General features: G+C 48.2%; 1 protein-coding gene across 1 annotated transcript in view; it reads right to left on the bottom strand.

The window, feature by feature from the left end:
• Nucleotides 1-372: 372 nt before the first annotated feature.
• The window catches only part of LOC132445713 (phospholipid-transporting ATPase ABCA1), a 119,075-nt gene continuing 104,061 nt past the window's right edge, over nt 373-15,386 (bottom strand). Inside the window, exons 32-36 of the mRNA XM_060035830.1 lie at nt 12,931-13,054; nt 11,065-11,194; nt 9,938-10,064; nt 3,936-4,026; nt 373-482 (exon numbers count right to left, since the gene is read on the bottom strand). Coding sequence (XP_059891813.1) covers nt 373-482; nt 3,936-4,026; nt 9,938-10,064; nt 11,065-11,194; nt 12,931-13,054 — 582 coding nt within the window. The remainder of the gene's footprint in view (nt 483-3,935; nt 4,027-9,937; nt 10,065-11,064; nt 11,195-12,930; nt 13,055-15,386) is intronic.

The following is a 15,386-nucleotide window of genomic DNA, read 5'->3' as shown; positions in this document are numbered from 1 at the left end:
GAGAAACATAAGAGCTAGATGGAAAGAAAGAAAGAAAGAAAGAAAGAAAGAAAGAAAGAAAGAAAGAAAGAAAGAAAGAAAGAAAGAAATTTAGAAAGAAATTGAGAAGGATGAAAGAGCAAAATAACTAAAGGATGAAAGAACGAAAGAACGAAAGAAAGAATGAGACGCAGACCAACTGATTAATAGCCAGACTAATAGACAGAGAAATAGTTAAACTGCTAGTGTTTGCAACGAGGCAGACTGTAATCCCCAGGCGCCATCCCCCCCCCCCCCCCACCCCCACCCCCATACCCGGCCAGCAGCCATCTTGGGAGGCTAATTATGATGAGTCGCTAGCCAAGGCTAGCGCTAATGCTAGCGGTTAGGGGCTCACCTGTATCCGTTTAGGTAGGCCTCGCCCCCAGAGACTGGGATGTCCCCCGTCAGCATCTTAAAGGTGGTGGTCTTCCCCGCCCCGTTGATTCCCAGCAGGCGAAGCACTGGCGAGGGAAAAGCGCAAGAAAATGACTACATAAATAGCACAATCGTTAGCGAAAATGGAGTGGGTGTGTTAGCATTTTAACCAAAGACTTTAAGGAACCGTCTTGTTTCTTTCCCACACAAGGCAATAAAGGTTGTTAGTAGGCCAGTTCGGTGCTTGAATTTGTGGTGCATGTATTTCTTAAAAAAATATTCATTATTTCACAGTTAATTTGAAACCAGTTCAGTTCATCGGAACACGTTCGTATCTTAAACGATACACTGTCGGCCGATTCCGCGGTCGTGCTTCTGTAGGTTTTAAACCAACCCCTTCGGATGAATCGACATGGGACCGAGCAAGCGTTCCGCCTCTGTCCTGCCATTCTCCAAATCTCCCTGACCGCCAAGCGATGGGAGCTTTTGCTTCTTTGTCGGGGGTTGCAGACGAAACAACCGACAAACCGGGATACAGCGGATTAAACGAGAGAGAAGTATCGATTTTCCAAAGGTCACTATAGAGAACTATAGGAGCGTGATGCCTCCTTGACTTTGGAATTATGCTCTCCCGACCAGCCAAGGCCATCTGTAAATAGGCAGTTATAATTGTTGCAAGCCTCTTCCGTTTGGAGGAGCATTGGTTTTCTTGGGTGTCTCTCTCCTGAGAGCTATAAACACACAACAGGATTCTGATTATTCTGTGGCTTTCGGAAAAGTCGGGAGCACTCTTTTCCTCACTTTAAAAGGGGAAGACATGGAAAGTTTCCACTAAATATACAAATCTATAATAAATAAATATTTAGTTAAAATCATATTCCCATGAATATGATGCAGACAAACAAGATTTATTATTAGTACGTGTTTAGAGTGCTGGAGTTTGTTTGTGATACACAGGTTCAAGTGAGTCAAGTGAATGTATATTTTGAGGCTGATGTCTTCGGTATGGAGATTTATTATGAATAAAAACACATTTATGTATGAGTTCCGAATGTCAATGCCGACCTCGAATAAATAAATGAGACAATAAACTCTGGCGGAGTGATAAGATGCAATAACAAACACACAACTGAATCAATGGAGTTCCACACATTAGATGATGTATACGCTTTTTATACGTTTACATAAAAGAGCTACACCCTAACTTCACCACATCCATTATTTGGACCATTACTATCTGAAACAAAACACTGAAACACCTTTCCATTTTGGCATCAGCCTAATTACCTGAATGTTCATTCGTCTTTTTATTTGGCAGTTGGCATCTTTTCAAGCACAAAAGAGAAAATAATATAATATTGTATTGACCTCATTACTACTCTATACTGTGCATAAAGGTCGATTTTTGGAGATTTCCATTGTTGTTATAAAACAATAAATTAGCTTAACCTTTTATCACAAAAAAGTGTTAAATAATAATGTGTGGCAATTCTCATTACTCTCCAGTACTGCGACGACAATCCCCCCTCCAGTCTGGTGCTAGTAAAGTATCGCATGGTTGGACTGCGGAGCATCCAGGGCCTAAGAGCTTATACATCCTCCCCAGCCGAAAAGCGTACGAGCGCTAGAAAAACACATCACGCTCCCATATTATATTATGGGATGGCGATAGCCCTCCGTCTCACAGCTCCCTTGAAAGCGGCTGACGGGAAGCTGCCTCTCCAGTGACCTAGCTTAGCATCGGCGGCTCCTGCACGTGTATTTGATTTCTGTCAATCATTCATCCCGGGCTGTCTGTGACCGGGAGTGCGGTGAGAGGTGGTTTCACCCACGAAAGAGGCAATGCTCAGGGTAAATAATGCAAGAAAAACACGCTCTGTTTGTGTGTGAGATTGTGTGTGTGTGTGTGTGATTGTGTGTGTGTGTGTGAGTGTGTGTGTGTGTGTGTGTGTGTGTGTGTGTGTGTGTGTGTGTGTGTGTGTGTGTGTGTGTATATGTGTGCGTATGTGTATCTGTGTGTGTGTGTGTGTGTGTGTGTGTGTGTGTGTGTGTGTGTGTGTGTGTGTGTGTGTGTGTGTGCGCGCGCGTGTGTGTGCGTGTTCTAAAGATTATACCTTACATTATTTGGCTGCTCTTTACATTTGGGATTTGGGGCCAACGACCAAAGGTTTGACTTGGTGGCGACGAGCCAATTGGATTTACTTGCCCGTGTCAGTGTATTTCAGGGCTGTTGTTTGAGTTTGTTGGTTCAGGCGGGGGTGGTGGTGGGGGTTCGCCTCAAGACTTTTTGTGTGCAAATTTTGACACCGGCTTTAAGCGAGTGTATAAATATGAAAGTATCCTTGGCATCCATGTGGGGGCGCCATTGAGTAGCATTAATCCACGTAATTCACGATAAAGAAAAGACGGCCGTTACCACGCTACTGTATTTTCCAATTTTCCCGATTTTTCTTTGTCGTAAAGCACGTGCTCTATGACAAAGAAATTAGAGAAAAACAGGTAGAACGTGGAATGAAGGCACCATCGTCCAAGTGTAGCATTATCACGTGGTCGATTAATTACTAATATAACTGTGGCAGCCAGAAACGCTTGGGGAAGACTCATCGTGTATTAATTGACTATTTTCAACGAGGCATTGAGATAAGGGAGCACAACCCAGGTGAATATCCTTAATCGTTATGCATTCATCATTTTGTGTATAATTGTATGTCTGAAACAAACCAAATATATGATATGCCTCCGAAACAAATCAATCAAATTTGACAATCGCCTATAATATACAAATAAACACAATACGTGTGTGTTTGTGTATACAGCCTGCAATACTAACTAAGGATGTTTTTGAAACAACGACTTCAGCAGCTACCCTTCTCCTCTGAAGTGGGTAAACTAATCAACGTATTGTTGCACGATAATACATTGAATTTAAACGTGCAATCAGCTGTTGTTCCTCTCCTCCCATTGTTCCGATAACCTGATGTTTTGGTGGAGTCTCATGGTTCTAGTCCAACAAACACATGAGAACCCTGAGACTCAATCAAATCCCAATTGAATCCCGTCGATATAATAAGCAGTCAGGCAGACACGGCTGATTGCAGTTTGAATGTCTCAGTTATATTGCAGCAATGAGGTTGGACCACCAACCAACCAATTTCACCTTGATATTATTATATCAGCCCAATAATAAAACAGTTAGGCTAAAGTTTCAAGAAGCGAAAGCAAGTCTTCACTACTCTTCTATTCTCCAAAGTGTCCATGTCTCAGTGAGGGGTAAAGTCTGGTTGTGTATAGGTCTAGTTGCGTGTGTAGTTGCGTGTGTGTGTGTGTGTGTGTGTGTGTGTGTGTGTGTGTGTGTGTAGTTGTGTGTGTGTGTAGTTGTGTGTGTGTGTGTGTGTGTGTGTGCAGTTGTGTGTGTGTGTGTGTGTGTGTGTGTGTGTGTGTAGTTGTGTGTGTGTGTAGTTGTGCGTAGTTGTGTGTGTGTGTGTGTGTGTGTGTGTGTGTGTGTGTGTGTGTGTGTGTGTGTGTGTGTGTGTGTGTGTGTGTGTGTGTGTGCAGCGCTGTGCTCACCTCTGCAGCAGGTATGCCCACGCAGACCCGATCCACAGCAGGGGTCTTTTTCCCAGGGTACACCTGTGATGGGGGGAGAACAGACAGGTGAGATCAATCAAGCGGCCCGGCCAGCCTGCCCTGGTGGGGGGGGGGGAGAGAGAGAGAGAGAGAAAGAGAAAGAGAAAGAGAAAGAGAAAGAGAGAAAGAGAAAGAGAGAGATATAGTGAGAAGGAGACAGACAAAGGTGAGAGAACAGAAATGACAGAGACAGAGAGAGAGAGAGAGAGAGAGAGAGAGAGAGAGAGAGAGAGACAGAGACAGAGACAGAGACAGAGAGAGAGAGAGAGAGAGAGAGAGAGAGAGAGAGAGAGAGAGAGAGACAGAGACAGAGACAGAGACAGAGACAGAGAGAGAGAGAGAGAGAGAGAGAGAGAGAGAGAGAGACAGAGACAGAGACAGAGACAGAGAGAGAGAGAGAGAGAGAGAGAGAGAGAGAGAGAGAGAGAGAGAAAGTGAGAAAGTGACAGAGAGAAATAGGGAGCGTGAGACAAAGGCGAAGAGGGATACTTTAATGCATTAAATCTGAGTAGCGATCATTTACAAGTATGACGGTGATGTTAGTCACATGGGTGGTGGTGATGGGAGGGTCTTGGTGGAATGCACGATAAAACACGGTGTGTAAGACGGGGTGTGGGAGCACACGTTGACAGGGTACCCCGTGTTCCAGAGCGGGGAAAAACAAACCTATGTTCAGGCGTGAGCGAGAAGTCCTGTTTTCCCGCGGGAGTCCGAGCAGAACCTCGGCAGAACGCTACCTACTGCGGCATACATCCCCTCTTCGGTCTCACTTCAGTCTTTCCACGGACGCTCGTGTTGTTTTGACATCGGATGACAACGCGTCGCGTGCCAGGACGTTCCAGCGGCGCACAGATGTGCATTCCTCTCATCCACGCAGCCCCCCCCCCCCCCCCCCCCCCCCCTCGGACCTCCCGGTTGGGCCGCCGCGGCAGATGACAGGCGAGAGATGGCGTGCGACGGCGTGTGGTGCGTGAGGGGTTTTAATCACATACGTGGAGACGTAGAGAGGCGTCTCGACGCCGCGGGAGGGCAAACCACAGCGTTTAAAAACGCTGAACCTTATCCCCGAAAGAGGCGACGTGAAAAACCCAATCCGACTCTTAATGGAAGGCGACACGCTTCCAGGTATAAACGGGTAATTAGTGTTGAGGCGAATTACATAGGGAGGAATGGGAACGGTCCCCTGGGATCTGATTGGATGGGACTTAATTGAATCGCCCATCAGACGGGGGAAGGTCAATGACATGTTGTATATAAATTGTCATATTTCAAACGCCATTTGCATACGGCAGAGAATACGGTGCTGTAGTGAATGGTATTTTTGAGATATCTGAATGTTTCATAGGTACATAAATAGATGCATAATATCCATTTTTGGTGACTTTATTATTAACTCAAAAGCTCGTTTTCAATAGAATCAGTCATACCAAAGGAGAACTGAGCATTTTGCAGTCTGACTTTGAGTGGACCCCCCACCAAGATCAGGTAGCCGACCAAGAAAGGGTGAGAGAGGCGAGGGCCGGCTCTCACTTCAAACCCCCCCTCCAAGCCCCTGACGCCCGGCCTCAGAAAGCTGGCTCGCGTTCGACTCTGAACTTGAAACTTTTTCGGATAAACTTTGAGCAAAAAAGTTTTCCGGAAATGAAATCGAGAGAATGTCGATGAGAGAGCTAACGATCCGTTGAAGAGAGACGGATATAACCTGGGATGACACTCGGGACGGGACGACGGCTTCCGTAGTCGCTTCACGTAGCGACGCGGCGTTCGGGAGACGTTTCAAAGACTGTGCTGTTTGTTTTGGTGTGATGTTGTTTTGACAGAATGATGTGACAGGTACGGGGACTTTTTTATAATGAACAGAAACACAGGGGGGAAGGATTCGCTCCTGGAAAGAAGGAACAACTGTTATTCTTTTGTTTTTCCATCGCTCTTGTTCTAATTAGACGTGTTGTATTAAGAAAGTCTATACGATCAGACATTACCGCGAAAGAGGCGCCATTGAAAAAGGCTTGGTGTTAAATCCTGATAAACAATTGGAAAGAAAGAATTTATTCTGCAAATGTTCATAATTATTCTTGCCTAGTAAAATCTGAATCAAAATAGCTTGACGAGAGCTGTATATCTTCGAAGCGAACGTTTACACCAACACACAGTAAACAACGGTGAACAACAAGGGGCTCACCATTAGTAAGGGCTGGGAAGTTCACATCAGGCTTTCAGGGCGCGTGTTTACGACCACTTATCACAGCCTAGCGTCTCAGAAGTGCTCAGCACAAAAGCCCTTCTACGGAGAGAACACAATGTCTAAATTAAGTTGTGTAAAGTTAAGTTATTGCCCTGGCGTTCACACATGTCAAAGGACCTACTAAATTGGTGTAATGAATTTTTTTCCAACACCCATCAAGGGGGTTGTAGCCTTCCGGTGTTTATCCTTTTGTTCACTGGAGTGATCAAGAGAGACCTGGACAGCACAAACGCTAAGAGCTATAGCTCTACAGCTAGCAGTGCATTTGCTGTAGCTCTACTAGTAACAGCACATAGGCTACCACGTGCTATAGCTCTACAGCTAGCAGTGCATATTCTGTAGCTCTACTAGTAACAGCACATAGGCTACCAAGTGCAATAGCTCTACAGCTAACAGAACAGATGCTGTAGCTCTACTAGTTACAGCACAAATGCTACAAAGTGTTATAGCTCTACAGCTAACAGAACAGATGCTGTAGCTCTACTAGTTACAGCACAAATGCTACAAAGTGTTATAGCTCTACAGCCAACAGAACAGATGCAGTAGCTCTACTACTTAGAGCAAACATGCTAACAAGTGCTTTAGCTCTACAGCTAACAGCAGATATGCAAACCGGTGCTATAGTGCCACGGCTAACAGCACACATATGCCGACAGGTGCTACAGCGCTACGGCTAAAGGCTAGTGGCAGGGGGACACACAGCAAAACATTTGTCCAAGCCAAGATAGATGAGCGGGAAGGGGAGAGGAGGCGCACAGGATCTGACAAATGACTGATGGCCCATCGATCGCTTCAAAACACATAGTGAGATTTACGACAGCCGTGGGCCTGGGGCATATGGCCGCCGAGGCCTGGCGCTCGTTGATCAAAGCTGGGTCCGGACCGTAATCAGACGGGCCGCAGCTGTGGTCAGCACACAACCCATCCCTTCTCCCCCCCCCGACGCTGGCCTTGGGTTACAGTGTAGGCCAGGGGCGGTGGTCATGGGAGTCTGCCTGGTATGAAACACACCAGTGTTGGATCACCGGGCTGAGATGCTACTGGTCTCTAAGAGGAGCATTGCCTCCCTTGTAAGGGATGATTTTTGTTCATGTAAAGATGCGTTCCCTGCCGTGGGTTTTGTTTCGCATGTTAAAGCACTGTTAACTTTTAAGTGGTTTAATACCCATTATATAAAAATAGCACACAAAAAAAGATTTGAGTGAGGGTGTAAAATCGTCAAGAGAAAACGAACAAAAGGCAACAATAAAGGAATATTTCAAACTGGGAAGGCGTTTGAAATGTACAGCCAAATGCAATTTCGTCGATTGCCGCTGACAGACCCACTTAACCGAAACCCCTTCACCCAGCGCCTGCTAACACCTCCGACGCCTGTGTCAGTGTGTCGTGCCTGCGTGACAGCCGAGGTGAGCGAGTCAGAGCGAGCAGGAGAACGCCAGACAGAGTGTAAGGTAGCGGCGCGCTGCCATGAGAACGACACGAGGCGAGTGTGCTGTGGGAGTGAACCTCTCCAGTCCGCCCCTAGACATCTGTCTGACGGACCGAGTGTTAGAATCTCGGCCACGGGAGTGGTGCGCCACGCTGCGGCGCAACCATGGCAACGACCACGAAGCGCAGGCCATGGTTTGACCCCCCCCCCGGTGCGCCATGAAGCCACTACAGGGCCCTCGCTCCCCTCCTAGGGCCACTTAGCGGTCGCTCGTGGGAGTGGAAGTTGATTAAAGCCAAACGCGAGCCATGAGCATATGAAAGTGTAATAATGATGGTTTTTCTTCTCCATCACAAGTGAAGCATCTGACCGCTGATTGGTTGAGCGCTATGGACCGCTCCTCCGCCTAGCGCTGACGTATCTACACACTTGTGGGTTCAGCAGCACGGAAAACTCACCCGACTGGTGTGGATGCATCTGAACTAGGGCTGAACGATTTGGGGTAATAATCTAATTGCGATTATTTTGACCAATATTGCGATTGCGATTTAATGTGCGATTTTTTATAATTTATTAAGTTCCTTATGTTGTGTATTATTCACAAAAAATAAATAAATCATTCTTTAGTATGACCAACACAACATTGGAAGCAGTCAACATAAAAACTGCTCTTTCCTTTAGGCCAGGCCGATGTGTTGAGAATAATTTATAATATAAACTTCTTTATTTAACTATTGAATTGTAAAATAAAAATACAAATAAATAAATCGTACTGGTTTCCAGTCAGTAACGGTGACAATAACTTGATCGGTTCAGCACCATAGACAGCGCCCTAACCTTGCGTTGACGCATATACGCACTAGTCAGTTCAGCACCATGGACAGAACCCTAACCTTGCGTTGACGCATGTACGCACTAGTCGGTTCAGCACCACGGACAGCGCCCTAACCTTGCGTTGACGCGTATACGCACTAGTCGGTTCAGCACCACGGACAGCGCCCTAACCTTGCGTTGACGCATATACGCACTAGTCGGTTCAGCACCACGGACAGCTCCCTAACATTGCGTTGACGCATATACGCACTAGTCGGTTCAGCACCACGGACAGCTCCCTAACCTTGCGTTGACGCATATGCACTAGTTGGTTCAGCACCACGGACAGCTGCCTAAACTAGCGTCGACATGACCCTAAACTGGTCGGGTTAAGCACCACGGAAGAGCTCTCTCGCCTAGTTTCCACATACCCCGACACAAGTCAGTTCTACTCCAGCCCGACAGACATACAGACACCCAAACTCGACACCTTCACCGGTTGTGATGCAGCAGCACCTTCTTAGATACCCTTTCATGCGACAGAATTGTAAACTATAGGGACGAACAACTCGTTGTCAACACTTCGGCATACCAGACCACCACTGTATACATACTTCAAAGTTTGTTAGTGAACACATGCAGCAGCAGCCACTGTTATGAAGTCCCCGGCGGTGGGATGCACAGGGTAGAGTTGCTGTGTCAGCAGAGAGCAGGATTTATTGGTAAGGGATTGCCGGCCCTTGGGTTGCGTGGGGCCCTCTAAAGTGCTTCTCCCCCGCGTTGGATCAACATAATTACAAAACCAAATTGATAATAAACAACGTGACCCGTGAAATAACGACCGGTGCTGGGGCAGAAATAAAAATAACCGCGAGTGACGTGTGTGACACTTTAAATGTTTGAAGACTGTCAGGACCGCAGAGTCGCAACACCAGCCTCTACAAAAGACTCAAGACTCAGTTGATCAGAGTTCACCTGTACCCCCCACCCACCCCTCTTACGCTCTTACTGTATGTTATATGTCCTGGCACTTAATGCACGCATTTAGTGTATGTTGTACGTCCTTACAATTAAAGAAGGAATCGTGTAGCATCTTATCCTAGCTATCTTTGTTATATACCGTGAATGGGTAAACCTAGCGATTGTTAGTGCTTGGCACTTGGATCTATGAACATCCTAACTGTACCGACATCGAAATATTGTTGTTTTCTTCTGATAAATATATTCATTGTAAGACCCCTTTGGAAAAAAGCGTTGTTCCCCCAAATGTAAATGTAAGACTGCAATGCATTTCTTAATACTGCTCTTAAATGAACCCTGGCGGTTTGTAGATGGTGGCTCTGATGGTGGCTCTCCTCTGGACCGAGAGAGGAGACCTGCAGCACCAAAGGGAGGCTGAGCACAGCGAGGCGGTTGGGACAGGGTACCTTGGTGAGATCTATGATCCGGAGCAGGTCTTCCTGCTGTGCCGGGCCCTGCAGGACCCGCCGGCGTTCCAGGGCCACGTCCTCGTCCTCCTCCTGATCCTGAGATAATGACTTTCCCCCGGCCGCCCTGAGGGAGAAGAGAGGAAGAGGAAGAGCGCAATGAGGTTAGTCACCGGCGCAATAATATCAGAAGCGGGAGTGGAACCTTTAAAGGGGAATCGTCTACGGGAGCTAAGGAATCGTGATGGCGGGCTGGGGATGGGAATAAACTAATGTCTCCGGAGAAAACAAAAATCTGACGTAACACATTTGTTTCCTTGTAATGTAGTTTCCTTGACAACCATGCTTTGCAAATCAATTAATCAGCCACCAAATGATTTGGCCAACCGATGAAGAGTTTGACGTGTGCATGACAATGCAATAAGCGATCATAGCTTAACAAAATATAGAACATCGGCTTTTCCAGTGTTACCTTTACATATCTTGAAGGTATTTAATCATTTGAACCATGGTTCAAACTATGGAACAAGCTCTGATGATCCAATGAGCTATAGCTCCTTATATACATAACAGGACTCACTGTCATGAAGGGCTAAACAAACACAGCTAAGGAAACTTGACAACTGCGTACATTTCTCCTTGACTGCTGTTTATTCACAACCCCTGATGTCATTGTTGCAACGTGTCACTGAGGAGCAGGTACCGCTGGTGTCTGGCTCAAGGACAGCAGGGTGTGTGCTGAAGGAGGAGGAGAGTAGAGTAGAAGGAGAGGATGGGGAGGAGGAGGAGTAGAGGAGAGTCGAAGAAGAGGAGAGGCTGAGGAGGAGGCAGAGGAGGAGGAGGAGGAGGAGGAGGAGGAGGAGGAGGAGGAGGAGGAGAGTAGAGTAGAAGGAGAGTAGAAGGAGAGGATGAGGAGGAGGAGTAGAGGAGAGTCGATGGAGAGGATGGGGGGGAGGAGGAGGAGGAGGAGGAGTAGAGTCGAAGGAGAGGAGAAGGAGAGGACGGGGAAGAGGAGGAGGAGAGTGGAATAGAGGAGGAGGAGGAGGAGGAGGGGAGTTGAATGGCGAGGAGGAGCACTAGAGTTGTAGATGAGGGGAGGAGGAGGAGGAGGAGGTGGAGAGGCCTACCTGGGCTTGCAGAAGAAGTTGTACTGGATGAGCAGGGTGAAGATGAACATGACAGCCCCCTGGATGGCCATGGCGCACAGGTTCCTCCCCACCATGTCCCAGCCCAGGGGGTCTTTAAAGCGGTCTTCGCCTGCGGGAGGAAGAGAGAGGAAAATAGGAAATACCAGCCACCGGAAAAGGAGATACAAGAGAGGCCATTGTTTCTATGAGGGTTTGAATGGCTCTTTCATCCATTTTTAATGGTGTCGGCTAGCCGTGGCCGTCATATCAAATTCAAAAGCCCCAGAGGTAGAGTTAAAAGGACGAATTGCATTACAGAGTGGCGCGACTTCGTTTTTATTAACCGCCCCGGCCAGCTCCCTTTTAAAGCATTCGCTTCATTCCAGTAAGTGCATTTGGAGAGCGGTTTGAGGGTTCCTTTGTGATACCCCCTTAATTTAGCTTTCCAACCTCGCCTCAAAGAGATCCCTGCGCCCAGTTTCTACGGAGGCGCCGCGGAGATCCGCCACATTCACCCTCAAAGAACCATGCGGACGAATCTTTATTGTGTCTTTTATGCATGCACCCTTTCTTCCTCATCTTCCAACAGACTGTATGTGTGTGTGTGTGTGTGTGTGTGTGTGTGTGTGTTTGCCTGTATGTCTTTGCCTGTGTGTGTGTGTCTTTGCCTGTGTGTGTGTGTGTGTGTGTGTGTGTGTGTGTGTGTGTGTGTGTGTGTGTGTGTGTGTGTGTGTGTGTGTGTGAGAGAGAGAGGATGAGGGGGGGCGATGGTGTGGGGTTGGCCTGGGAAGGCATGGGAAGAAAGGAGAGCGTTTTCAGCCTCATTCTCTGGTAAATCGCCAGCCTTCTCCTCCACCGGGTCCTTTCTAAGTTGTGATTGCTTTCCTCGTCATGCCCTCCACTGCAGCCTTGCAAATGATTCATCAAACCCGCTATTTTCACCCTCCTTCTCCGCTCGAAGAGACAAGACGTCACCTACAGCGCTTTCACGCATCAACTTTTGCTTTTCTTCTCACCTTGAATATCCACCCACGAGCTCACCCCCCATCCCTTTCCTCCACGACCCCGTTTCTCCCCGGCTACCTCTGTTCTCCTCCTTTCACGCGACTCCACTAACTCCCATCAGCCCGCTCACTCTCCTACACAACTTATGTTCACCTCCTCTCACCCTCCTCTCACTCTCCTCCACTACCTCTGTTCGTCTCCTCTCTCACTCCTTCCCTACCTCTCATCACCCCCGGATCCCTTACCTACACCGCTTATGTTCAAGTTCCCTCACTTTCCCTGTTCACCTCCTCTCAGAATGCTCCAACACCTCTCCCATGCTCCCGTCTTCCCCTCTCCCCTCATCGTGTCTACCTGTCACTACCTACTAACTGTCTAAATGTAATGGCTGTGACAGGTGTGTGTCCACTGGGAGAGAGCAGTGGGCCTCGTGTAACTGAACAAATGCTCCACTCTCATTGGCCATTGATTGCTACTACGTGGTACCGGTGGCGTGCCGTCCCTCTGAAGGAACTGAATGAGCCTTTAGATGAGTTGAACTTTGGGAGAACTCATTTTATTGCCCCCCGCTCCCTTGAGGACTTAAAGTGACGAGGACCGATTGAAGGGAGCGTGGAAATTTGGCATCATCGTCTGAAGAAAAAGACTGTAATATTGGCATTGCACTCGATTAAAAATACAACCCTACAATAACGCATACATACATTTTGCTTCAAGGTGGAGTGATGGATTGGAATTAAAAGAGTCATTATATTCTTCTCTCTCAAGACATGGTTGCAATCCTATCTTTTTAAACGCCTACACTGTAATAGAAATAAAACGGAAAAACCAACCGGAAAAATAAAAAAGGACGTGCCTTACCAAAGCTGCTGTACAGATTGGCCATCGCCTCGTTCTTGGCCATGTCGATGAGTCCACGACCCAGGCAGAAATGGGGGAAGATCAATAGCACTTGCTTCACAATGTCATTGATGCGGGCCACACTCTATTGGAGAAAGGGAAAAGGCACACAGACACACACAGACACACGGGTGAGCACGTGGACTACAGAACTAGGACAATGAAACCCGCAACAGCACCACGCGACGGAGAGGCCTGGAGGTAGGGGGAAGTGTTGCCCGTGGCAATCTGTCTGTCTGGCCCCCGGGGGGGGGCTGAGATATCCGGCGACTGCTGGAGGGGGTTGATCTGGTTAGCAGCAGGGGGGTTAGGACAGGGACAACTTTACAGAATTTTCCGCAAATCCGAAAAAATAAAATGAAAGAGTATGCGCTTTTCCATCCACTACTGTAATGAATATTAGGAGTGGATAAGCAGTAGGTGCCAGTAAGCCTCTTGTCGGGTGCTATTGTACCACTGAAGAAGAAGACGAGATGAGATGACCTCATTTAAAGGGCGACCCCCTCATTGGTCAACGCGTGTCCGGTTTTTCGCAGCCACCCATTTCTCGACTCTTGAGTGACATTTAAGCAACGCAATTTCAGCACATCATCAATTATTCACACTTATTCTCCAGATCTGTTTACATTGCACCGAGTCGCATAAATCTTTTGTTGACACGCCGACTTGTCCTCCTCCCTCAAGCATGAATAGGTTATAATTTTCCGCAAACTGAACTTGGATGTAAAAACATACAGACACAAAGACAGACAGAGTGAGAGAAAGCGAGAGAGGGAGTGAGAGAAAGCGAGAGAGCGACAGCGAGAGAGAGAGAGAGAGAGAGAGAGAGAGAGAGAGTGGAAGAAAAGGTCACACCATCACACAAAGAGAAGAGGCTCTGATCACATGAGCAACCGAGAAGCGATGCACTGTCGTGTCCCCGCCCCGGCTGCGAGCCGTTGCTGCGAGCCGTGGCTAGCGAGCCAAGGCTGGAATCAAGAGTCTTGATCCACGACAGTTGGATCGTGGGGAGACTACAAAACACACCGTCCGCCGGCTGAAGATAACACCACTCCACTCCGCCGGAGTCGGCCTCTTTGTTGCCATGTTATTTCAGTTTCCCTTCTCCACCTGTCCACCACACGTCCTTAGCCCGCCTCCTCCCCCCTGAGCCTCTCTGTCAATCTCCCCACCCGCGCCCTCGTCCCCCGTTCCTCCCTCCCACTACAAACCGGTTCATTCCTTTGTCCCCTTGTCAGCTCTCTTTACATCTGTCATGTCCCTTTTGTCCGGGTGCTTCTGTAGCTGTTAGTGTTTTTTCCGCCCGTGTGTGGAACTTCATTTTCTGAGCTTCTTCATTAAAAGCCTTTTCGTCCCGTCACATTCCCCCCCCCCCCCCCCAAGTATTCCTCCTCTCCATTCAGACCCGACCCCCTTTTGTTCCTGCTGCCCTGTCAGCTGCCGGTCGTGACCTCATCCCGCCGTACACAGGCTGACGGGGGAACGACGGACGCACGGACGGGCCCCGGTCACAGCGACACAACAGACGCGTCTGTATTGACGCGCCACCCCGGAACACCACTAATGGCCGGATGGACCGTGCTTCATATTCTCGTGTCCCTGGTTGTCCCGTTTGCATTCCCCCCTGCCGGCGGCTATAATCAAGAAGCGCCCGGTGAAACCACACCCGCAGTAATTGTATAAATAAAGACAGAGTGGAAGAGGGCGACGTCGCTGAGTGACAGCCCGGGGGCAGCGATAAAGTGATAATGAGGGCAGGGAGAGAGAGGGGCTGTGTGTGTATACGAGGAGGGAGGAGACCACAAACAAGGGGGTGAGGTACAGGGGAGGAGGACATAGGAGGAGGAGAGAGGAGGGGAGGAGAGGAGGGGAGGAGAGGAGGAGAGGAATGAAGAGGGGTCAGAAGAAGTGAGGAAAGGAGGGGAGCAGAGGAAAGAGGAAAGGAACAAAAAGGAGAGAGGGAGTGAGGAGCGCAAATGAAGTGAGTAACAAAGAGGAGAGCGGAAAGGAGGAGAGGACAGGGGAAGATAGAGAAGGGGTTGCAAGAGGAGGGAAGCAGAGAGACACCAGTAGGGAAGTGGAAAGAGGAGTAGTAGAAAGGAGCTAGGATAGAGAAGAGAGGCAAGCGAAGGACACGAGGGAAAAGGTAAGGAGAGAAGAATACATGAATGGAGAGGGCAGGCGATGAGATTAGCGGGGAGATAAGGGAAGGAGGGGTGTAGGAAGGGAAGAAAAAGAGAAGAGAGGCGAGGAAATAAGAGTCAAGGGAGCGAGAGGAGGAGGGAGGAAAGGGAAGGTAAGACATTGCTGACAGGGTGAGGGAAGAGAGGGAAGAGGGGAGAGAGACAGTGTCCACATGATGCAAAGAGCTACACAGATGAAGAGACAGACAGACAGAGAGGAAATAGAGTATTGGC

The sequence above is a fragment of the Gadus macrocephalus genome, chromosome 17, assembly GCF_031168955.1.
Source record: "Gadus macrocephalus chromosome 17, ASM3116895v1".
NCBI lineage: Eukaryota > Metazoa > Chordata > Actinopteri > Gadiformes > Gadidae > Gadus > Gadus macrocephalus.
Note: the sequence above shows the minus strand (reverse complement) of the source record. Positions and strands in the feature narration are given on the sequence as shown.